This window comes from Perognathus longimembris, chromosome 1 (genome assembly GCF_023159225.1).
Source record: "Perognathus longimembris pacificus isolate PPM17 chromosome 1, ASM2315922v1, whole genome shotgun sequence".
NCBI lineage: Eukaryota > Metazoa > Chordata > Mammalia > Rodentia > Heteromyidae > Perognathus > Perognathus longimembris.
In genome coordinates this window covers 117806144-117830303 of record NC_063161.1, presented here as the reverse complement: position 1 = coordinate 117830303, position 24160 = coordinate 117806144, and the positions used below count along the sequence as shown (strand labels likewise).

The window sequence follows — 24160 nt, the reverse complement described above, 5'->3', positions numbered from 1 at the left end:
ATTTTGAAAAAAATTGACTTCATTAAAATTATTACATTATATTCTTCAAAAGATTTCAGTAAGAAGAGTGAAATGGTATGGCCTGGATTAGGAAACGATTTCTAAAATACACAGTCAACAGAAAACTTTTATATATCTAATTTAAGAAATCTTACAACCAATAAAATACATACAAAATTCATTTGTAAAATAGAGACCTAAGATGCAATTACCAAAGAATTCCAAATGGTATATAACCTTAAGGTAGTACTCAGTATGTACCAGTCATTTCAAAAACATACATGAATTAAATAGTGATAAATCTCAATATCCAAATATACGTAGTTGAAATGAGAAAGGCTATCAATTATTAATGAAAAACTAGAAATGTCTATAGATTGCTGATAGATGTAATAAAGTGGTAGCCCATATTGGAAAATGACATGATGAACAAAAATCTTAGAAATATACATGTAATGTTGAAGTAATTCTACTACTGAAGTTTTATCACAGAAATGCTCACACTTGTGCAACTAAAGAAATATATCTGAGTATTTGCAGTAGCATTATTTTCTATAGTTGATTCAAACTGAATCAAACATAACTACAACAGTATAATAGATAAACTTATATACTTAAACAGTGAGATACTATTTGTAACACAAAGAGGAATAAACTACATAATACTACAAAAAAGAAAAAGGTATATTATTACTGAATGCACAACGCTTGAAACAAGAAATTTAAGGCCAAGTTAAGTTAGTCTAGGAGTTAGTGAAGCATTCTTATATTCTTAGATTTTCTTGTATTTCTTATATTTTTCAAAACAAATTCTATATTCTGGTCAAAATATATTTTGTGAATAAAATATATATAATCAAACTAGTTTATTCTCCGTAATAAAATGAGGTATTTATGAATTCATTAAGCTGCCTATAAATGACTAAAGAAATTTCACAACCAAATAATATGTAGCAAAATGGTTTTTTGAGACAGAGACTCATTATGTAACCCAGACTGGCTTAGAAATCGTAATTCCCCTGAATCAGCCCAAAATGGTATTTTTTAACAGTATCTCCCTATTTATCATCAATCAATCAGCAGAGGTATAATAAATCAGTAAATGACTATATGAAAACAGAATTTTTTCATGTTATATTCTCTATACTTAAAACCAATAATAACCTAATTACTAAGCTTCAATTATTTTTCTTTTGCTAAGTGATAAAACCACCTTAAGATTTGTGATTAGGGCGGGGAATATGGCCTAGAGGTAGAGTGCTTGCCTCATATACATGAAGCCCTGGGTTCAATTCCTCAGCACCATATATATAGAAAAAAGCCAGAAGTAGCACTGTGGCTCAAGTGGTAGAGTGCCAGCCTTGAGCAAAAAGAAGCCAGGGACAGTGCTCAGGCCCTGAGTTCAGGCCCCAGGACTGGCAAAAACAAACAAACAAAGATTTGTGATTAATCTTCATTTTATCTGTGAATATATTATAGCAAACTAGTACTTCAAACTTATTTTTAGGTGAGAATTTTCACTGTATAGTTCAAGGAAGACAGTTTTTAAGGATTCCCATCTACTCATGGGCAGTATTTATTGATTTATTTTATAAGGCATAAAATTAATAAGATAGCTTGCAATTCAGTAAAACTAGGACATGTACCTTTGATGTCTTGTCATCTACATTTGAAAATGTTGGTACTACTTCATTTCCTTGAGTTTGGATGGCTTCTGTTTGATCAGCTTCTTTCTGGTCTCTTCCACTTTCTGGAGGGCCTATTTTTTGTGATGTTTCCACAATAATTGTTCCCAAATTTTGAGAGGTCTGTGTTTCTGAATCACTGCTTTAAAAAGGGGGTCGGGGGTGGGGAGGATGAAGAAATGGAAATCCAAGAAATGTTACATGTACTATGCAAAGGAAACATAAATTTAAGTGTGCTTTACAAATTCTAGAATCTCATCCAGAAAAGAGACATCTAGAATCAAATCCCTACTAATATTTCTTCTGTAGTTTATCTACCAAGTATTAACCCAGGTAGCATATGCTTTAAAACACTTCATGGGTTTGAGTATGCATGGCTTTCTAATCCAGACCTTAGGATGTTCAATTATACCAGTAGAAAGTTTTCTCTTCAGCAAAAATAAAAATTTTAAGCCCTTATGTTTTTACTGATTTGTTCTAATTTCACTCGTTATGGCTGGCTACTCAATAAAATGTATTCTTATGACATTTTTTGTTGTACTAGATATAACAAAGTAAAAATGAATTAAAAAACAAAAACCTACCTTTAACTTTTGAATCACAAAATTGGGAGTACAGGAAACAAATAAAAATAAGTAAGGTGCATGATATGCTGAAGAATTCAAGCAAGAAGGTTAGAGGTATGCAGCAAAGGGGAACATAGCAGTAAATATGTCCCTTTCCACATGATAATCTTCTGAGTATTTTGAAATAGTTATACGCTGCTTGTCACCATCATAATCTATATAACCCTAACTTATGTGTTCATGAGATGCTTTACCACTCTGTCCACAATTGAATTTGCTCTAGCTTTCATGATGAAGGATCATATCCAGGGATGAATTTCACATTCTAAATACACTATTAAAATTAATAAAATTTCAGGTACACAGGAAACTTGTGTAAACTTTTTGTTTTTTACATTTTACAGAGTAAAATTATATAAGCTTTCTCTGTCATATACTGTAAACTCATATAACATTGAAGAAAATTTGCAAAAGTATTCCTAAAATGACTATTATACAACTTCTTACTTTCCCCATTGTATTTTGAGCAACTGCACTTTCTGCACCTACTGAACTACCCTATAATCCTTTGCCTAATTATATCTTCCCAGTTTATCTATTGACATCTATAAGGTAAAGTATTTTTCACTCCCTATATACCTGGAAATATTTTCCACCACTTTCAATGTTATTATTATACAAGTAGTAGATATAGAGGAAGTTCATAGCTTAAAAGGGAAAGCTAGCTTATGTAAACACACCAGTCAAAATATAAGCAGACAGAGACTAGTGGAAATCAAGCTATTGTATTTTTTCACCTGTTCTTTCTCTTGCCTTCAGGTCACAATCATCCTTATGGATATAGTGGCCTATTTTGTAGTAATACTGTGCCACACATCTACCAAACAAATTTCTATTACTATACTTTCCCTACCTGTTTTATTTTCCTTGATTTTTAACTTGGTAGAAATATTCAAAGTCACCTTTTTTTTCTTAATCATTATCACCCACCCCACCACTGAATGGGCATTCTCTTGTAAGCTACATAAAAGAAATACTAAAAATAGTGATAATTATAAAGTACAGTATATGTGTATATATATATATATATATATATATATATATGGCTAAGTAACATTCTCAGTAGAACTTGTTGTATTTTAGACTATGAATAGCCAAAAGAAATAATCTCTTCTGAAATCATTAAATTTCTACTGCATGGTTTCTAATTGTTTTATAATTCTTCACAGCTGAATGACTCCTGAAAGTGTTCTGTCAGGCAAGGAAAAAAGTTAATCCACACAGTGTAAAATTGAGTTTCACTGCTAAATAAATTAAATGGCATTACTACATTAAAATATATAGTGTGATATATATCTCAAAACATATGCCTTTGTGTTAAAATAACAAAATAAAAACTGTTTCACCTGACACTTATGTGTTTACTTTTCACATATTTATTTATACAGATACACATAAGTAAATGGATCACAGATGAGGAATAGTGCAGTGATACTACATGACTGACACACAATTCATAATGACAACTAGAATTTACTTGAAGATTCAAGTTAAGTAGGGTTTTATCTATAATTGCCTTTGAGAGGAGCAAAGAAGAAGCTGAGAAAAGGTAACAGAGAAATGGGAATGCAGATTTGATTCTCTGGTCTTATCTTTACTAAGGTTAACAAATTTACAAATTTTTTCTTTTTGTTTCTTGAGTTTCTTTGTCTGTCTAAGGATAGAGAATTTGCCTTGATAATAATTTAAAACAGTGGTTCTTAAACTTATCTGACCAAGCTATTAAAATTATATATTTTTCTCACTTTTGCCTGCCTTTCTGTATAAATTACTCACAATTTTTTTGGAAGTGATATTACCTTCCTTGTATGATGATAAACCCTCATTCCTACCTTGTGTGGTAGTATATCCTAAAACTCTTGGTCCATAAGGGGTCTCCCCAATACTAAGGAGAGAGAATGACAAGAAGATAGGCAAAAAAAAAAAAATTTCAACAGGCTCCAATAAGCCCCTTTGGGTCTTTTTCTCCTCTCTTAGATACTGATCATATCCTTTTTGTCTAAGCATATTTCTGTGCAACAGCTCATTCTTCATTTACTCTAAGCACAAATATGGACCATGAGTCTATGAGTATTCAGTCTGAATCTTCCTCTGCCTTGTAAAAGTTCGATTAAATAAATCAAATAAACTTGTCTTTTGTTATAGGAACACTAGCATGGTCCTTATGAGGATGATCATAATTACTACATCTTTCAAACCCTGTGCAAGTCTGTAAACTATGTTTTAAGATGAATTTCAGTTCTGTCTCTGATTAAGAAAATTATACATCATCATTCCAAATGTAATAAAGAACCGCTGCTAGAACTTAAAAACGGAGAACTAGAGAAAAGAAAATTAAATATATATTATTATGAAACAAGGTATACTTTAAATTTTTATGAAAAATGGGCAATTTATTAGCAATTGTAGCAGTAGTGAACCTGTCTATTGCCTCAGAATAAAAAGAGATGTCTTATCATGTACCTTTGTGCTTCAAGTATGTATATGAATGTACAGCTAGTGCTAAGAGAGTATAGATTTTTTTGTTTGCCTGTTGCTATTCACTAGGGGTTAAATAATTTAAGACTAGGAATCTATATAACTCTAAATAAGTAATTTTAAACTACTATTCAATTAAAGTTAGTACAATGACTTTGCATAATATATACATGAAATAATTACTGAAGATGGTTCTTAATTTAAAGGATGTTAAACAGCTTGTAGACATCTGGTAACAAGCTGAAATGGGTCATTCCAAATTTATCTAACTAAATTAAGGGGGGAAAATGTTTCTCCTCCCAGGTTGGCATGTCACAAGATAACTAAACTGACTTAGTAGGCTTGCCTGGGAATCCTTAGCTGTCAGTGGTGAATATGCAAAGGGCCAGCAAATTAAATCAACCTGCCAAACTGTCAATTTCAAGCCTCATGACTGCATGAAAATAGCATCACTGGAAGAAATCAAGCATTGCCTTCTTTTGGGCTTCTTGGCACCTATTCAAATACTCTTGCAGTTGTGGCTAATTTTGCATGCAAATTTCAGTCAATAAGCTCAGAACAAGACCTCCCAAGATATTTCAAAGGATCTGACAGTATTTTTTCTGAATACCAAATCGACAGTAGTTGAAATTCAATCTCCATTTGCCAGTACTTTACATATGTACAGTGTCCCCACCACAGAGCTAAGTTAATGAGAGCCTTACCTGCTTTCACTCATATCTTCCCAGCCGTCCTTGCTGAGGTTCTCAAACATATTGCTCATAACCTTGATGGAGTGGTTGAGAACAGTATGTTGACGACCCACAGAGCACTTTTTCTTTGCTGCTTTAAATTTAACCTTGGTAGTGGTTGTTTTACAATCACATTGTCCAGATCTCCCTTCCATAGTGGTCATTGCAGATTTAGTTCTGTCTGTTGAATTGTGAAATTTCTCCACTGGATTCACCAGCTCTTCATTTCTCAACATGTTAGCTTCTGCCACTTGTCTCCTTAGGGAAGTGACTTCTCTCTCCAGCTCATTGATTTTTACTTGAAGTTCAGCTTTGTCTTTTTCTACATCTTTACTCCCCTTTAGTAGCGATTCTAGCTCTTTTTCTCTACTCTCTGCATCTTCTTCATGTTGTTTTAAGAGGGACTTCAAGAAATCATTTTCTTTCATTAATTTTTTATTCCCTTCTTTTAATTTTCTTGACTTTTTCTCAAAAGATTTTAGCCGATTTTCCAACTCAATAACCTAAACAAAGAGCTTAATTAACACTTTTAAAATCCAAGACCATTATCTTCTGCAGTTTTATCATCATTTCAAGCTAATGAAAAATAACAGTTAGTACAAGGGCAAAAGAAAACTAAGGTACTTAATTTCTAAATAATTCTAAGGTGTTATACATGAATACATTCAAAAGTGCAATAATGCATCTGTTGAATAAAGGACAGATGGTAAAAGAAGTTAAAAATTCTTCACAAAGTGACACAGAACTAAGTATATTAATAAACTCATTTCAAATGGTTTGGTTGTACATTCTCCTTATTGTACAAAATATTTCTATTGAAAAAATTCTAAAAATAGGAACACAAGAAAACTATTAGTAAATAACATTTTTCTTCAATATTTAATATGAACAGATGATGAGTAAGTACAAATGATTAATAGCTGTTGCTTTTTTTTCGTTAGAAAAATGTAACTGTAGAATTCTTGTGGCCTGTATTTTTGTATATAATAAAAAATACCAAAATAAACTATAACTTAAAATTATATTTTTCTGATGTATATAAAGCAAAAGTTTTCCTTTTATTTCAATAAATATTGTTCATGTTATAAGACAAAAGCAATGTGACATATACTTGACACTGAAGAATTTTAAAAATGTTTGGAAGTTGTAGTTAAAAAATGTATATATATCGCATACTTAAAACTGGTTAATGGTAAGATCTAAGTTTAAAAGTCTGAATATCGGTAAAAGAGTTATTCTAGTTCATGAACATAAACATTTCATAGAGACATTGATTTATATATAGAACTTGGACAATAAGTGCTACTTTTGTAAAGAAATATTTTCTTTTAATTTTGCATGGTTTCACAACATAATCTCTCCTAATAATTTCTTTCCAAAATGAGGTAAACAGAATCATTAACTGTCTTTGTAGAACAGTAGAAACTAAAACAAAACAACAACAAAAAAACCCAAGATTGTGAAATTTGAATTACACATAGATGGAAGTGATTCCTTCTTTGGATTAGAATTCTAATTCAAGATATTGTGCCACTGCTACTATTCCACAAAGAAGGGCTATGCAGAAATATGAATAAAGAATTGGAAGTCAAGGAAGAAGAGGTGTAGCTCAAGTGGTAGAGGCTCAGCCTTGAGCAAAAAGCCTTGAGTTCAAACCCTTGAAACACACACACACACACACACACACACACACAGAGAGAGAGAGAGAGAGAGAGAGAGAGAGAGAGAGAGAGACAAGAGACAGAGACAGAGACAGAGAACTTAAAGTCAAAAAATTGAGGTAAAAATATAAATTCTATGGATTCACATTTACTTTAAAACAAAATTCTGCAAAGAAAGAATTCCTTCCATTCTCTCTGTGTTATATACACATATATATTTAGTTACAATTCATCGAAGAGCTTAAAGGGGGAAAATCAATAATTTCATATTGTAATATTCCAGAAACACACAAGGTAATACTTGTATTTTTAACACTTCTAATGTACTGAACCTTACCGACTATGGTAACAACATAAGTTTCAGGTACTTCTACTAGGGCCACTATTCTTGTGAGTTAAACAAGCTTTATTTAATTAAATGGTCACTTTTCTGACTGGCTATCCTACCCTGAGGCATGGATATTAAACAACATACATGAAGAATTTTAACTAAATATAGTTGCTTCTATTCTACAATATGCCTATTTATTGTTGGATCTATGTGTCTATGGGACTTACTCTTGACCTAATGAGGTATATGAAAATTTTTGTACCCAATGATTATAGAATTCTGTGTATTTCTGTGAAAGAGATTCTCTGGTTCCTTCTCAACTCAAATATTTTATTGAAAAGCTGGTTAATGTGACAAAAATAGTATCCGTGAAAGAAAACAGGCTTAAAACAAATTCAAATCAATTTTTTAACTTTTGCCAAATCACTTACTTGCTTACATGCAGAATAATATTGATATATATAATATTATATGTAATTTATAATTTAATAATATTAACTCTTTGTATTCTTCTTTCTTTCTGTGAATGTATCTATAAAACACTTTACACTATCCATAAATATATCTGAAAATACTGTAGCATGATGGATTCCAAGAAAAGTAAGTAAACTGGGATATATTTTTTAAATACATATTTGTACATGAAAACAACTGAAATTTAAAAAAATTAGTATTTATGGCATAAAATATTAGTAAGAAGCTGTGTGGTTTATATGAAATAAAATATTGCATCAGGTCTCTATCTTACTTTCACCTCTGATTGCTTTGGGCAATAAGGTATTTAATCTGTTTTATCTTTAGTTTTCTTATTGGTGCAATAGAACTAGTAAAAGCTATTAAAGAGGCAAAGTATGTTTGATAAGTATTAAACATGTTCACAAATAAAAATTCTTGACAGACAGTAAGTGAGTGCTAACCAATTTATCATCTTCATCATTATCATTGTTTCTATTATTATCACTCTTAGCAATTACCTGAGAAAATTTCTTGAAGAACTAAAATATAATCTTGTTAAATATACTGAAATATCCACTAAATCAATTCTATAGATTTAAAATAAAACTTTATAAGCAAATAAACATCTTAATTTTAGATTTCCATTCTAGAAACCAGCATATCTTGTTCTTTTGACTAAATTGTATTTAAGTTTGAAGATAAAAACGGAAATATTTAAATACTGGTGCTCAAAACATAGTACCCCAAAGTATTGTATTTGGGTATGTTGAGTATTGAAAGACACTGTAAGGGAATCTTCTGCCCTCGGGTCTCTTCTTACCACTTCCTTTCTCAATGTAAGTAATGGAACCAAGAATTTTTCCAAGGCAGGTCACTTGTTACCAAAACCAAGCCATAATTCCTAGAATGGTCACTCTCTCCTATTTGCCCTTGAAAAATCTTCATTCCAAGACAGGGCACAGGGGTTAATTATACTTGCAATCCAAGCTACTCAAGAGAAGGAAGAAGTTGGCACAGGTGGCTCGTGCCTATAATCCTACCTTCTCAGAAGGCTGAGATCTGAGTATGTCTGTTGGAAACCATCCCAAGGAGAAAAATCCTTGAGACTTATCTTCAATTAACCAGAAAAAATAAAAAAACAAAAATAAAAACAAAATTGTTCAAGTGGTAGCGGGGCAGCCATGAGCAAAAAATGTCAACTGAGAGAGTGAGGCCTTGAGGAGAGAAAGAGGGGAGAACAAGGGAGAGATAGAGACAAGAGAAAAAGAATACAGACAGTGGAAAGAAGAGAGACAAAGGGAAGATAGAGAGGAGAGGAAGGGGAAAGAGGAAGAAGAGAGAGGCAGAGGGGAAGAAAGAAGGGAGAAACAGAAAGACAGAGACCAAGACAATGCCGCAGAGAGAGAGAGAGAGAGAGAGAGAGAGAGAGAGAGAGAGAGAGAGAGAGAAAGAGACAGAGAGACAGAGACAGAGATAGGAACAGAAAGAAATTATAGGATCACAGTTCAATTATGAAAACACTATTGCTATATCTATCAATAAATTAAGTGTGGCTAAACACACTTTAATCTCAGCTATGAATGACTTAGGAGAATTAGTGCCTATGGACACTCCAGATAAAAGCACAAAGGCCTGTATGATAAAGTGGGAAAGTGTTTACTTATAGCCTTGAGTTCAAACTCCATTATCTCAAAAAAGAAAGAAAGAAAGGAATGAGGGAAGGACCTTGAGTTCAAGCCTAGGACCTGCACAAAAAAGAAAAATAGAGAAAAGAATAAGGAAGTAAAAAGGACAAAAGGATGAGGAAATAGAGTCAGTAAATCTTTGGTAACACAACCTTACAGGAAACAGAAAGGAGATCTACCAATCAGAAAGTCACCTTCAAGGACTCCAATTTTCACTATTTAACACAAGACTAAGACCTATAATAAAGAATACAGCCAACATGGTGCTGTTCGGCAGAACTGCTGTCTTTCCCATGGCATGTCTCTTTTTATATCATATTCCTCTTCTAATAAATTCTCTATGCTTATGTCTTACCTGAATTCTTCTCTTATCAGAGGCAAGGATGAAGGTTGTTTTGTTGCCCTAAATTTTCTGTTAACATATTTGGTGACTGGCCAGGAAATTAGGTATTAAGTGTTTTTTTCTGATATGTACTCATCAAATGATTGCATTATAAAAGAATTCAAAGTATACACTCAAAATTGTTAACTTGATTTTAAAAATGAAAGTCGGAAATACTGTCAAAGGCATCTTATTCATATGTTTTAAACCAGCTTAAAGAAAGTCCATGCTTTCTTTTAGTACTGAATATTTAAAATAATTTACCAAAACACATTAAAAGATTATTAAAAAATCAAACTCTGGTAAGTGTATACATTAGTTTGCTAAGGTTGCCATAACAAAATATAAAGAATATGCATGGCTAAAACAACAATCATTTGCTATCATAATTTTTACTTCTAGAAGCTCTCCAATTTGTGTGCCATCTGTACGATTGGTTTCTTTAGAGGTTCCTCCATTGCCATATAAATGGCAAATTTTTGCCTGTGCTACATGGTCTCCCTCTGTATTCTTACTGCCCTTATTTCCTTTTCTTATAAGAACACTAGCATCTTGAAACTCATTTTAATTACTTCTTTACTATCTCTAGACATAGTAGATACAGGAAGTTAAACAAATCTCTGGGATGTAATTTAGCCATTAACAGTAAAAAGTCATAATGAATGCATTATTTTAAAACTAATTTGCTAATATGTTTCATTTCTTTTTAAATTTAATTTAATTGCCAAAGTGATATACAGAGGGGTTACAGTTACAAAAGGTATTGATTACATTTCTTAAGGATAAAGGGCAAATCAACAAAATAGCAATACTCACCAGACAGTATGTTGTAAATTAACTGTACAACTGGGGAGGGAGGGAGGTTGGGGGAAGGGAAGGTGGGATATAAATGAGAGGGGGTAACAAGTCATACTACAATATATATGTTTCATTTCTACACAAAGTTTTCATCTTATTGCTAACTTTTGGGGAGGTAAAGGAGTCACTAAGGCTTGAACTCAGGGCTTCCTACTTACAAGAAATATGAACACACACACACACACACACACACACACACACACACACACACACTCCACTGGCCTCAAACAGTATCCTTCTGCTCTCAGCCTTCTGATTAACTAGGTTGTAGGCACAAGTCATAGGTGCCCAGCTTATTACTATTTTTATTTTAAAATAAGGAAATTCAAACATGAGGATTAAAATCATAGTTCATAGAATTTCATGAGGTGAATTTTTTTTAAATAGTGAGAAATTAGTATATAAATGTGACATATGGTCCAATGAAAATAATTCCTGTTAGTTTTCTAGACCTTGAAATGGATTTTCATAACCATTATCGTAGTATTCATTTATGGTAGTGAGAGTGAAATCATACTTTTCTTTAGGGTTTCTACTGTGCCATAAATAGTAACATTCTCTGTATCTACATAAACAAAAGTTGTATAAAACTTGACAAAAATATTGTTTTAAATCAACAATATAAGCTAGTAATAAGCATCATGACATCCTAGTTGAAAGTACTTAGATTATTTCAATCTTTCCTTTCACTTTAAAATAATACATGTGAATATTTCTCTTTCTATTGTTATTATGATAACTGGGTTTGTGTCATTCAGTAATAAAGAAATGGAAGTTTGTTACCTGGTCAGGTAATATACCTGGTCATATAGTAAGGGTTAGGAAACTACACCATCTGTTGTAAATGAGGAGATTTCCTAAGTCAACTTATAGATCGATATAGAAATACATACATATATAGCTACAATAGTAGAGATTAATGTGTATTTCCAATTTTAAGTACTAAAATTTTATTTTAAAACATAACTAAGCACAGCCAAACAATAGTTTAGTAAATATTTTCTTTAGAATAACAAAGTTGTTAATATAATTGAGTCTACTTCACTGAGCTCAAAAGCAATATACTTATATCTGAAACTATGAGTTAAGTATAAAGTTTAAAGGTAAATGTCAAGATTTTTTTTCCAGTATCTCCTCATTCATGGCTCTAAAATGTTAAAATTTCAAAACAGCATTTTACTCTTAATGATAGGCATGTGATATTTTTACATTAATCATCTTAATAAAATATAGTTATACAAAATCAAATGGTATGAATTTTTATCTAATGATACAAGTATATTTCAAAGTCTGAAATTACAAATGTATTACTATTTCACTGTGGTAGAGCAGTTTATCATTCCAAAATTGTCTATCTGTATGTATTTGACAGGGTAGCATTCTTATGACCCATTCTAAATTTAAACTGCTTAGTTATAACTAATAAGCACACAGTTTAAATTTTTTAAGTTCTGTTATGCTCACTCTTCATTTCATCTCTGAAAATGTTTTTAAACTATGTCAACAGAAGCACCAGTGTTTGCACATTTATATCAGTAACATTGATTTTTTTTACCCCATTATGGCAAGCCAATGATTTTGAATTATGAATTTAAATTAAGAAACCACATGAAGTTTAAGTTCATGAGCTCTCATTTTAAAATATAATCATTTATGTTAGAAGTCAGATTTAACTTGCTTAGCTCAATATCCTAAAGATTAGACTACCTTCTGTAATGTCTGCTCCGACATTTCTTTCCCATTCTTCTCTGGAGTACTCTTCTTGACCTCATCATCTTCATGGTATCTATACAGTTGTTCTGGCAGAGAATAAATAACATATTATGGTACTTTGTATAGTGTCCTATCATTTTAATGGAAATATTTTTGTGTTTTTTCAATTATAAATAATCTAGTCTATTTTCTTCTGTATGCCTTGCCAGGAACTAAATGGTTACCTCTTTCAAGATTTTCAGTCACAAAATTATGCATCTTTGTAGCATCACTTTTTTTTTCTGCAATGTTAAGATTTTCAAAAGTGTAATAGATCTGCAGGTTAACAATACTTTACTTTTATTCCCATTTTCATTCTTTTGTAGACTGTTCCTCCTTTGGCTTAAAAGCAAAATTCATTGCCTTTTTATCTACACAGTCACTACTAGTTTTGTTCTCAGGATCTTCTTCCCTGCCAGGAGGATCAGAGTGATTGCGGAACAAAGCAAACAGTAACAGAATTAAGATGTACGAAGACTGTACCCCCACATCCCACTGCCACCACCAAAATCTTTTGTTCAAGTCAACGATCATGCACAGGGCAGGGAAAACCATAAAAATCACATTTCAAGAAGACTGTCATTTCATCACAAATAAAAACTTAAGTATATGGGTAAAGTATCTATAAATAATTCCAACAATGGCTATGTAACTGACTACCAAAACCTTAGCAGTGAATTAAAAATTTTAAGTGATTTACTAAGAATAAAGGGGAAAACTTATAAAAAATTGTTAATTTGTTTAGATTATGAAATCTAAATTCACTAAAACCTATAAATAACACTTCTTTTCATTTTAACATTTCATTATCTTTTTCAGAAAAAAATAGTGACAATTTAATATGTTCTTACTGAATTATTTCTGAAGAACATTTCTACAAAAAGGGGGGGGGGGGAGAAAGAAAACTAAAAGGATATGTATCTGTGTTAGCGTGAGATGATTTTACTTTAAAGTATGCCTGACTGCTGTAGGTCAGTGTAAAACTTTGATTTATCAACAGAGAAAAAAGAAAACAATATTATTCTCTGTAGAGTAGAAATCCTCTCGGTATAAACAGTGACTAACAAGTTTGTTAGAGTGAATTAGGCATTTCTTTTGTCTTTGAAACATGACATACCCAATTAAAACTTCTGTACTCATGAAATAAATAGAACACTATCCTAAGGATAATAAAAGCTAGAATAGGTAGAATTTGCCATCCAGGGAATAAGTACCTTTACCTTGATAATAATCTATCAGTTCCCAAGTTTCTTTTTCTGGTCCCTTAACACCATGGTGCTGAATTCATTTACAACACTCTTTCAGCAATATAGAAATAATATGCAAATACAATCCATCTGTTCTAGTCATTTAAATATCTCCTATAGTCCTGAGTGAAATATTCTTAAAGATAAGAAAAAAGAGCAGAAAGTGCTAACAATAGCTGAAAAATTCTTTAAATAAATGCCAAATATTAACTTTTAAATTAGTTTATTTGTTGCTTTGTTATTCCTGGGCAGTGCAAGGCCCACTGGTAAACTGGTTTATCTGTAGTTGTCCACTAAAACATTTCTCACTTTCACCAGCTTTATAAAGAATACTCAAGCAGAATGGCCCAGGACAGGTAAAGGAATAAAGAACTAAATTTACTGCTTTATTCTCTTACCCTTCAAGGATCTCAGGATTGGGAAAGTATGCCAAGAGTGCCTACTTAGAAATCTATGCTGATATTTGTTTCAGATGATGGATGTACAAGCAAATCCTTCATATTACAGATTTATTTTTAATATTTTAAGTTTTAAATGCATTGATTTTTATTTCCATAAAGGTTTACTGATTCATTCTTAGGAGTTTCTTCTCCCTGCATTTTTTTTTTCTTTTTCTCTGGGCCTGAATTCAGAGGCCCCAGATTTGCTTTCTCAGCAGCTACTCCTCTATCACTTATGCCACCATGCTATCCCTGTTTTTTGCTGTTTAAGTGGACATAGAGTCTCTTGATCTTTTCTGCCCATGCTGGCTTTGAATCTTCGATTCTTCAGTTCTCAGCCATCTGAGTTGCTAGGAATATGAATGGGCATGAATCACCAGAGACAAGCTTTCTTTTTAAATTTTATTTTTTCTCATTAATAATTATTTATTCTTATCCTATATCCCAATCTAACCAATAGACAATTCCAACCCAAAAGCAGGAGAAAGAGAAATAATAAAATCTGAAGAAATTAATAAAATAGAGACTAAAGAATTGGTTGTTTGGAACAAAGAAAGCCTACCATAAAAGTCTGGAGATTTCATCTAGGTTAATGGCTAATGTGGTACCACATCCTTCTTACCCAGCTAAGGAAACTCAATGGCTGGGCAAAGTAGTGTGTACCTGTAATCCCTACAACATGGGAATGTACAAGCAGGACTGCAGGCCACTTTGGCCAGGGCATAAAGCAAGATTCTACCTTAAAAGTAGCCAACAACAATAAAAGGGCCTGTATAGGAAGTTCAGTTGTGATAGTGACAATCTTTTAAAAGTGAGATGCTCTGAGTTTCATTTCCAAAACAGAAAGAAAATAAAAGAGAAGAAAAGAATAAGGGAGGGGGGAAGTAGGGAAGAAGGAGAGAGAGAAGGAAAGAGAAATACAAAGGAAAACAAGAAAGTAAAAGGAAAGCTGAAAGAATGTTGAAAGAGAAACAGAGATAGAAAGAAGGGAGGGAAGGAGGGGAAGGCAGGAAAGAAGGCAGGAAAAAGAAAGGAGGTGAGGGACAGAGGGAGAGAGGGAAGGAGGGAGGGAAGAAGGGAGGGAGGGAGGGTAGGAGAGAGGGAGGGAGGGAGAGAGGGAAGAAGAAAGAAAAAGGATAAAAAGTAAAAATAAGTAAAATAAGAAAGTAAAAAGGTGAAAAAACAATGAAAGAGAGAAACAGAAAGAAAGGAAGGGAAGGGAGGGAGGAAGGGAGGAAGGAAAGAAGGAAGGAAGGAAGGAAGGAAGGAAGGAAGGAAGGAAGGAAGGAAGGAAGGGAGGGAGGGAGGGAGGGAGGGAGGGAGGGAGGGAGGGAGGGAGGGAGGGAGGGAGGGAGGGAGGGAGGGAGGTAAAGAAGGAAGGGAAGAAAGGAAAGAAGAAAAGAGGAAGAACTAATCTCAAAGTTCCTATGCTCATATGAAATCATGCAAAGACCAAGTGGCTAAAACAATTATGAGCAAAAAGAGAAATCCTGGAGGTATTGCAATAGAATCTAATTTTCACAGTATGCTACAGACTCATATTAACACAATCAGAAGCATAGGCCAGTGGAATATAATAAAATTGAAGAACTTTAAGCATGCATAGTGAAAGCACTTGACTTTCAGCATTGGTTCCATAAACAAACACTGAATAAAAATTCTCTTCAACAAATGGTTTCAGGGACATTGCACATGCAGATGCTTGAAACTAGATCCTCATCTCTTGCCTATGGCAAAAAAACCTCACTTCAAAATGGATTAAAGATCTTAATGTAAAACTAGAAACACTGCAACTTTAAAGAAAAACAGGGAAAACACTTGAAGATACAGGCACAGAGCACAATTGCTCAGGATATAAGAGGAAGGATTGACAAATGAGATTCTATCAAATTAAAATGCTTCTTCAGAGAAAAGGAATTTGATGATAGTATGCTATATTATTACCTTATGTCAATATCATAATGAAACTCCTCTGCATAATGAACATATGTGAATATAATACACTAATAAACAAAGAATATGCACAATTAATGAATTGATAACAAAAATCATTGAGATTAACATAATATGGAATAAACAGATTAAAAACTGCAAAGAGGTAAATAGGTAAAATAGCCTAAAATACCTAATATATCCCTGAGTTACAGTATAAAAATATATTTAAAATGTTTGGCACACAGTGATATTTTAATTGATAAGTAATAAATATATGGGTTTTCCAGAAAAATATTATACAGAAAAAACTACTCAAAGATACATTCTATTTATAATTTTAAATATTATGTTGAAAACAATAAATCTTCAGGCATGCAGTGAGCAAAGTTAAGTCCCATCCAAAGTAGGTAATGGTACGGAGTGGCAATGTAACATACTGCTCCACAACACATGTCCTCAGCAACGTTCTATTATAAAAGGAGACAACCTAGCAAGCTCTGCAGTGAAAGAGCATGAACCTCCAAAATGGCACCCAGCATTTTTCTCTTAAATATAAACATGATCACGACATAGTCACAACATCTAGCCTCTTATATCCATGGTTATTTTGATTATGTTCAACTGCAATATGTTCAATTTTAGTGTTTTCAATTACTTTCAATAATACTTTGTATCTGGCTAATGGCTTCAACTATAACCCTTTCAATTGTAATCTTTTCAATGCAAGTGCTTTAAATTTAATACTTTCAACTATATCTGACTAACTAAAAAGTTAAAATAAAAATCTAAAATTAAAAAGATATAGTTCAAAACTATAATGAGCAATGAATCCATTGCCTACAGAAACATGACATTAAAACTGATAAATTTATTGCTGTACTGCATAAAGTTGATATGTGTTAAAAGTTCATTTAGTGACCAAAACTGAACATGCAGGGGTAAAAAAGATACAAGAAAAGGTTTTGTACAAGTCTAGGTTTTTCATTGTATATAGTAAGATACAAATTTTTAATGTCCCTACAATTGCAATAGTTAAAAATACATAGTATTTCCATGTCTAATATTTCTGTAATCCTTTTTAAACTTACATGGAGCTGAGGACTATCTCTTGAATGAATGCACTACTTGCCTAAAGTTTAACACAGGCCTGTGCTCGGGTAGGAAGTCAGACCTTCTCTAAAATAACCAGTGCAAAACAACAAAAGAAAAGCTAGATGTATGACTCAGCAGTGAATGACTACAGTACTGTTTAGTCCCTAGTACTATTAAAAAAAGATGGATCCGAGAGCTAAGTGATTGTTCCATTTTCTAAAAAATGTTAACATAACATAAAAACACAAATATGCACAATGTTAAACACAATGAAAAAATACTAGTAACAACAGCTCAAGAAAACTAAATTGAAAATGATGGCCTCAAAGGGCATGTACAGGAAGTAAGCATTTATTATCTGTAGAAAGACACAGTTGCATTGAGAAAATTTAAACTAATTGCTGAGGATGTTCAGAACAAAAATTTCTTGCCTAACTTCTGCTAAATGCCTCTTATCTGTAATAAAGTATGTTGCATTGCCAAAAAAAAATGGCAGACCATAATTGAAGCTCATGTTGGCGGCCAACCTTTCCAGTGGTTATCTAATGCTTTGCCTATTCTGTATTAGTTTTACTTAAAAAGAGGTAACAATAAGATATATAAGACCTCTTATGCTTCACACCAAAGAACATGAAAGAATGATTTGAAATTCAATTCAAATAGCTTGAAAAAAAGAGGTCAACAAATTGATCTTAGACAACCCTGGCAAAGACATAGAAAAGGTCTATGTCAATCTATCTTTTTGAGTATGAGTATGTCTTCATTAGAAAAGCTAAAATGCTGACAAAGGCCAAATTCAAATTGAGCAGACTAACAGAGCTTCATTGTAAAAGGTAGTAATTATGGAATAGATACTAGAAATAAGACTGTGCTAAAGACAAAAGAAAAGATGGCTACACAATGGCTGTGAATCTAAGAAATTGTTTAAATTTGATTTTTTTTTTTTGGTAGTGACAAAAAAAATCTTGTGAAAGGTGATTTTGTGACAAGTAATGGTTTTGGTTTTTTGCTCCCTGGTACTGGGCTTGACCTCAGGGCTTCCTACTTGCTTGGCTTGCTCACTGTACTGGCACTCTACCACTTGAGCCACAAGCCCAGTTCAGATTTTGCTAGCTATTTTGATGATGGAGTCTCACACACTTTTTACAATACTCTAGTTATCAACTTCAATCACTCAGATCAAAGCCTCCTGAACAGCTATTATTATAGGCATGATTATGCCCTAATGATTTTGATGTTAAATTGGTTTTGAACTACAAGGATTTTTTACTTCACTTTCTAATTTTACAGGTTTTTTGTTTCTTCTTTCATGCTTACATGTTCATACTATTTCAAAAATAATAAAGTCACGGTTATTATTATTATTATTATTATTTTTTTGGCCAGTCCTGGGGCTTGGACTCAGGGCCTGATCACTGTACCTGGCTTCTTTTTTCTCAAGGCTAGCACTCTGCCACTTGAGCCACAGCACCGCTTCTGGCCGTTTTCTGTATATGTGGTGCTGGGGAATTGAACCCAGGGCCTCATGTATATGAGGCAAGCACTCTTGCCACTAGGCCATATCCCCAGCCCTCAAGGTTATTTTTTTAAGTAAAGCAAATAGTAGCTTAGGAATCCAAAAGGAAAAATGTCACACTGGAAGAAATAGAGAAGAGTCAGGCAAGAGTAGGATGGAAAATGGGGTGTGTGTGGGTGGGGGGAGGAATACTTCCTTCAGGAGCTGATAAGCTTGAAGTATGATGATAGTTAAAAGTATGAAATACAGTATTCAAATATAGGCTTTGACAGATTACTCATGACCTATGTAAGAGCTACTAAAACAATATTAACTATGAAAAAAGCCAAAAGAGGGGTAGATGAATTGTAATAGTAGGTATTGTCAGCAGCTAAAAAAACTGATAATAACTATGCTGTAGCAAGTTAAATAAGAAATCCTATTATGTAAACAAGAACAGGTAATGAGTTGTATAGTAAACATATTTATCTGCATTTTTAACAAAAAATAACCTTTCAATCAGGACAGTGATACAATCCCTATTACCAAACAATCTTAGGCAACTGGTTGCACATTTAAAATTTTCCAAGTTTCCTTCTTGGCTTAAGTTTGTTTTTTTTTTTGTTGTTGTTGTTTTGGTTTTTTTGAATAGCTTTTTTTTTTTTTTTTTTTTTTTTTTTTGCCAGTCCTGGGCCTTGGACTCAGGGCCTGATCACTGTCCCTGGCTTCTTTTTGCTCAAAGCTAGCACTCTACCACTTGAGCCACAGCGCCACTTCTGGCTATTTTCTGCATATGTGGTGCTGGGGAATTGAACCCAGGGCTTCCTGTATACGAGGCAAGCACACTTGCCACTAGGCCATATTCCCAGCCCTTAAGTTTTGTTTTTTTTTTAATTTAAAAAAATTATTGTGAAGTTGATGTGCAGAGAAGTTAGAGTTACATAGATCAGGTAATGAGCACATTTGTCTTTGAACAGTGTCACCTCTTCCCTCATTTTCACGCTCCCAACCCCATTCTCCTACAAGTTGTATAGTTCATTTTCAACATAGTATCTAGTGAGTATCACTACTGAATTAGTTCATCCTTTTTCCCATCATTTCTGTTCTTCCCCTTCCCCTTCCCAAAACAGATAAGCTTACATACACAACAAAAGGTACAGAAACCAAAAACAGTGACAAAAGGGGAAAAGCAAAACAAAAACAAAACACAAATGTAAAATTAAAAAACCCTCTCGGGGCTGGGGATATAGCCTAGTGGCAAGAGTGCCTGCCTCGGATACACGAGGCCCTAGGTTCGATTCCCCAGCACCACATATACAGAAAACAGCCAGAAGCGGCGCTGTGGCTCAAGTGGCAGAGTGCTAGCCTTGAGCGGGAAGAAGCCAGGGACAGTGCTCAGGCCCTGAGTCCAAGGCCCAGGACTGGCCAAAAAACAAAAAACAAAAAAACCCTCTAGTTTCCATTTCTTAAGAGTTCATTCCAATAAACATTATTTTACATGTTAGTATGCACATAGATTTTTAGTTTACATGAAAATATAGAACTAAAGCATCTCAATAGTTTTTAATTTTCAATGAAAATATGAATGGTTAATGCTATTGACTATAACTATAAAACTTAATAAATATAACAGAATTTTGTCAATGAACAATAAAAATTGCTATCATTTGTTCTTATTAAATATCATCTCCAAAATTAGTTATAATTTAAAAATTAAGAATCATTAATAGTATGAGGGTTCCATTGTGAAAATTCTGCATATGTGCACAGCATACTGCAAGCAAGTTGCAACTGCTATATGCACTCTGAATTACATACCCTTCTCCTCTTTTTCAAAGAGTGTTTGGTTGGCTTCATTATATACTCCTTTCATGCTCCTCTTCTTGATGACTACTGTGTGTGCAAGTACTTGGGCCTGAACTCAGAGTCTATGTGCTTTTCTGATCAAGGCTGGTACTCTAATATTTGAGCCATAGCTATACTTCCAGCTTTTTGGTGGATGTTAAGAGTCTCACAGACTTTCCTGCCCAGGGTGGGCAATCTTCAGATTTCTGCCTTCTGATAAGCAAAGATTACAGGCATGAGGCATCAGTGACTGGCAAGAGTTCCCTTTTTATACTAACGTTCTATTTTTGTCGCTATCATTTTAGACCCAGATTCCTCACATTAGAAAAGCATACAGTACATGACTTTATGAGCTTGGCTTATTTCACTCAATGCAGTTATCTTTACTTCTGTCCTTGGGGAAATGGCTGCATAAGACTATACTGTGTATTTATAACCATATCTTCTTTATCTATTTGTTGGCTGTTAAGCAGTTAGTTTGATTTCATAGCTTGACTACTATGAATAGTGAATAGTGCTGCAGTAAACATAGGAGTATAGATATTTTTCTTGTATGTTGATTAGACTTCTTTAAATATATTCCTAAGGATAGTATAACAGGGTCAGAAAGTAGGTCTGTCTTCAGTACTTTGTTTTGAAGGTCTGGCATTTTTTTTTTTACTTTTTTTTTTTGCCACTCAGGGCCTGAGCACTGTCCTTGGCTTCCTTTTGCTCAAGGCTAGCACTCTGCCACTTGAGCTACAGTGCCACTTCTGGCCGTTTTCTATATATGTGGTGCTGGGGAATCGAACCCAGTGATTCATGTATATGAGGCAAGCTCTCTTGCCACTAGGCCATATTCCCAGCCCAGGTCTGGCATTTAAACTCAAGGATTTTAACACTTCCTAGGCAGAAGCTCTACTGCCTGAGTTATGTACCCCAGGCTTTTTGGATTTTTGACTTTTCAAATAGGGTCTTGCTTCTTACCAAGTCAAACCTAGACCAAGATCTTCCTAGTTACATCTCTTATATAATGGAAATTACAAATGTCAACCACCATGCTCAGTTTTTTTGTTGGTTGAGATGGAATCTCTTGAGCTTTCTCTTCAAGCTGGTCTTTGACCATGATTCTTCCCTTCTTAGCCTCCTAAGTAGATAGGATTAGAGATATGAACCATTACTTTCAGCTATTTTAAGCCTTTTGATAAATTTCCATTCTACTTTCAATACAGGTTGTATTAGTTTCAATGCTAGAACTTATGGTTTTTTGTTTTCTGGATGACTGCCATTCTGATTAGGGTAAGATGAAATCTCAACTTTGTCTAAAGTAAGACCTGAATGGATTCCTTCTATTTATTTTATTTTTTCTTGTGATGGTAAAAGTAAAAAAGGAGCTGATATTATTAAAATAAATTTAAGATGAAACATCAAGAACTATATAATTTAACAATCCTTGCTTTATATAGTTTGATGAAAATTACCTTCTCTTTTCTCAGCTATACATCTATTCAATTCTTGTATTGTTGCTTTATCAATAGACATATGCACTTTAAGTTGATCCAGTTCTTCTTGAAGATTTAACCTATGAAAATTAGAGCAACAAATATTACATAAGATGTATGAGCTAAAAAATAAAGAAACAAGCTGGGTAGTGGTGTAATCCTAGCTACTCAGGAGGCTGAGATATGAGGATTGCAGCTTGAAGCCAGCCCCGACAGGAAAGTCCATGAGTCTCTTAACTACAATTAACCACAAGAAAACTGGAAATGGAGGTATGGCTTGAAGTGGAAGAATGATAGCCTTGAGCAGAAAAAGCTTAGGGACAATACCCAGCCCTGAGTGAGTCTAAGCCCCACAACCAACAAAAATGATTAAAGAAACCCAATAAAAGCAGTTAAAATGATTAAAATATAAACAAAAATTGTAAAATAAAGGCAAAAAATATAAAATAGAATTGAACTTTATGCAACATTTTTTTGGAGTAAGTCCTGGAGCTTGAACTCAGGAACCAGGTGCTGTTCCTGAGCTTTAATGAAGGCTAACTCACTATCACTTCTTATTCCAGAACTCTACTTCTGGCTTTTTGGTGGTTTAATGGAGATAAGTGTCTCATGGACTTCCTTGATATAGCTGGCTTTGAACAGCAATTCTTATATTTCAGCCTCCTGAGTAGGTTTACAGGCATGAGCTACTGATACCCAGTACAACTAAATTTTAATATTTTGACAGAACTCTTTTATAAAGTAAAATGTTTAAAGTGATGTTTGTTAACTTTATACCAATGAAGATGCTAAATACTTAATATTTAAGTTACTTAGTAAGTTAATAAGTAACTCATTTGTAAGGGGAAGAGGCTTGCTAAATTACCTAGTCTGCTCTGAAATTATGTAGCTAGCAAACGTTTGCTTCAAATTTTCAGTCTACCTGCCTCAGCCTTTTAAGTGCAAGAATCACAAGCTTGGGCCATTCTATTGAGCTAAATAATTTTTGATGTTGTATATTTTTACTGTTGGTATTTGGTATGAACTTAGAGCCTTATGATTGTGAGGCAGTTGCTCTAGTACTTAATCCATGCCCCCGAGCTCTAAATAATATTTTATATCATGTATTTAGTTTGTCAACCACTTTTTAACAAGCATGTGAGAAACACTAGGCAAAAGATAGGTTAATGAAAATGTTAATACATGCCACTATGCTAAATAAAATACACTTAGTAGTACAACAGAAATTAGCTACCATGGTGAGCATTTGATCTAGATTAAATATGATGAAAGAGACTTCAGATGGTCAGCTAAGTGAGGATGGAAATTATGATTAAAAACCCTACATGAGAGGTGACTATGGTAGGGTGGGAGGCAAAAATTTGTTGAATGAAAATATAAGCCTCCTAGATAAATATTAATAAATATTTTACCAATATAGAAGAATATAAAATGAAATATAAAAATCAATAGTTTTTCTATACAATGAACAGATGAGCAAACAATGAGGAAAATAATTCCATTAACAATATCCTAAAACAAGCAAAAAATAAATAAATAAATTAGCCAAGTGTGGTGGCTGATGCCTGTAATCCTTCTTACTAAAAAGACTGAGATCTGATAATCACAGTTTGAAGTCAGCCCAGGCAAGTATATTTAACCACAATTAACCATCAAAAAAGCCAGAAGTGGAACTGTTGTTCAAGGAATAAAGTGCTAGCCTTGAGCACAAAAGCTCAGAGATGGGACCCAGGATCTGAGTTCAAGCCTTAGGATTTGCATAGACTCACCCATACCCAAAATCCTACTTTAAACTAGGATAAAATGTAAATAAAGAAACTGAAAAAGACTCAAGAAGATAAAAAGACCTTGTATATTTGTGAACTGGGAGAAATTGGTGATATGAGAATATGCAAAGCCTTGCAGGCAAAAATCCCATTGTTATGCATTGTTGAAATAGAAAAGCTTTGTAAAAATACTGACACTAGCAAGGCTTGACAG

At 33.3% G+C, this 24160-nt stretch overlaps 1 protein-coding gene across 9 annotated transcripts in view; it reads right to left on the bottom strand.

Annotated features, from left to right (window-relative positions):
• The window catches only part of Cntln (centlein), a 189274-nt gene that overhangs the window by 61080 nt on the left and 104034 nt on the right, over window positions 1-24160 (bottom strand). For 7 of the 9 annotated variants that reach the window (XM_048355133.1, XM_048354721.1, XM_048354966.1 and 4 more), the window contains 4 exons: window positions 22160-22260; window positions 12601-12692; window positions 5494-6023; window positions 1647-1827 (listed from right to left, as the gene is read on the bottom strand). In XM_048355133.1, the coding sequence (XP_048211090.1) occupies window positions 1647-1827; window positions 5494-6023; window positions 12601-12692; window positions 22160-22260 (904 nt within the window). The remainder of the gene's footprint in view (window positions 1-1646; window positions 1828-5493; window positions 6024-12600; window positions 12693-22159; window positions 22261-24160) is intronic. The other 2 variants (XM_048354761.1, XM_048354884.1) reach the window with 1 other exon arrangement.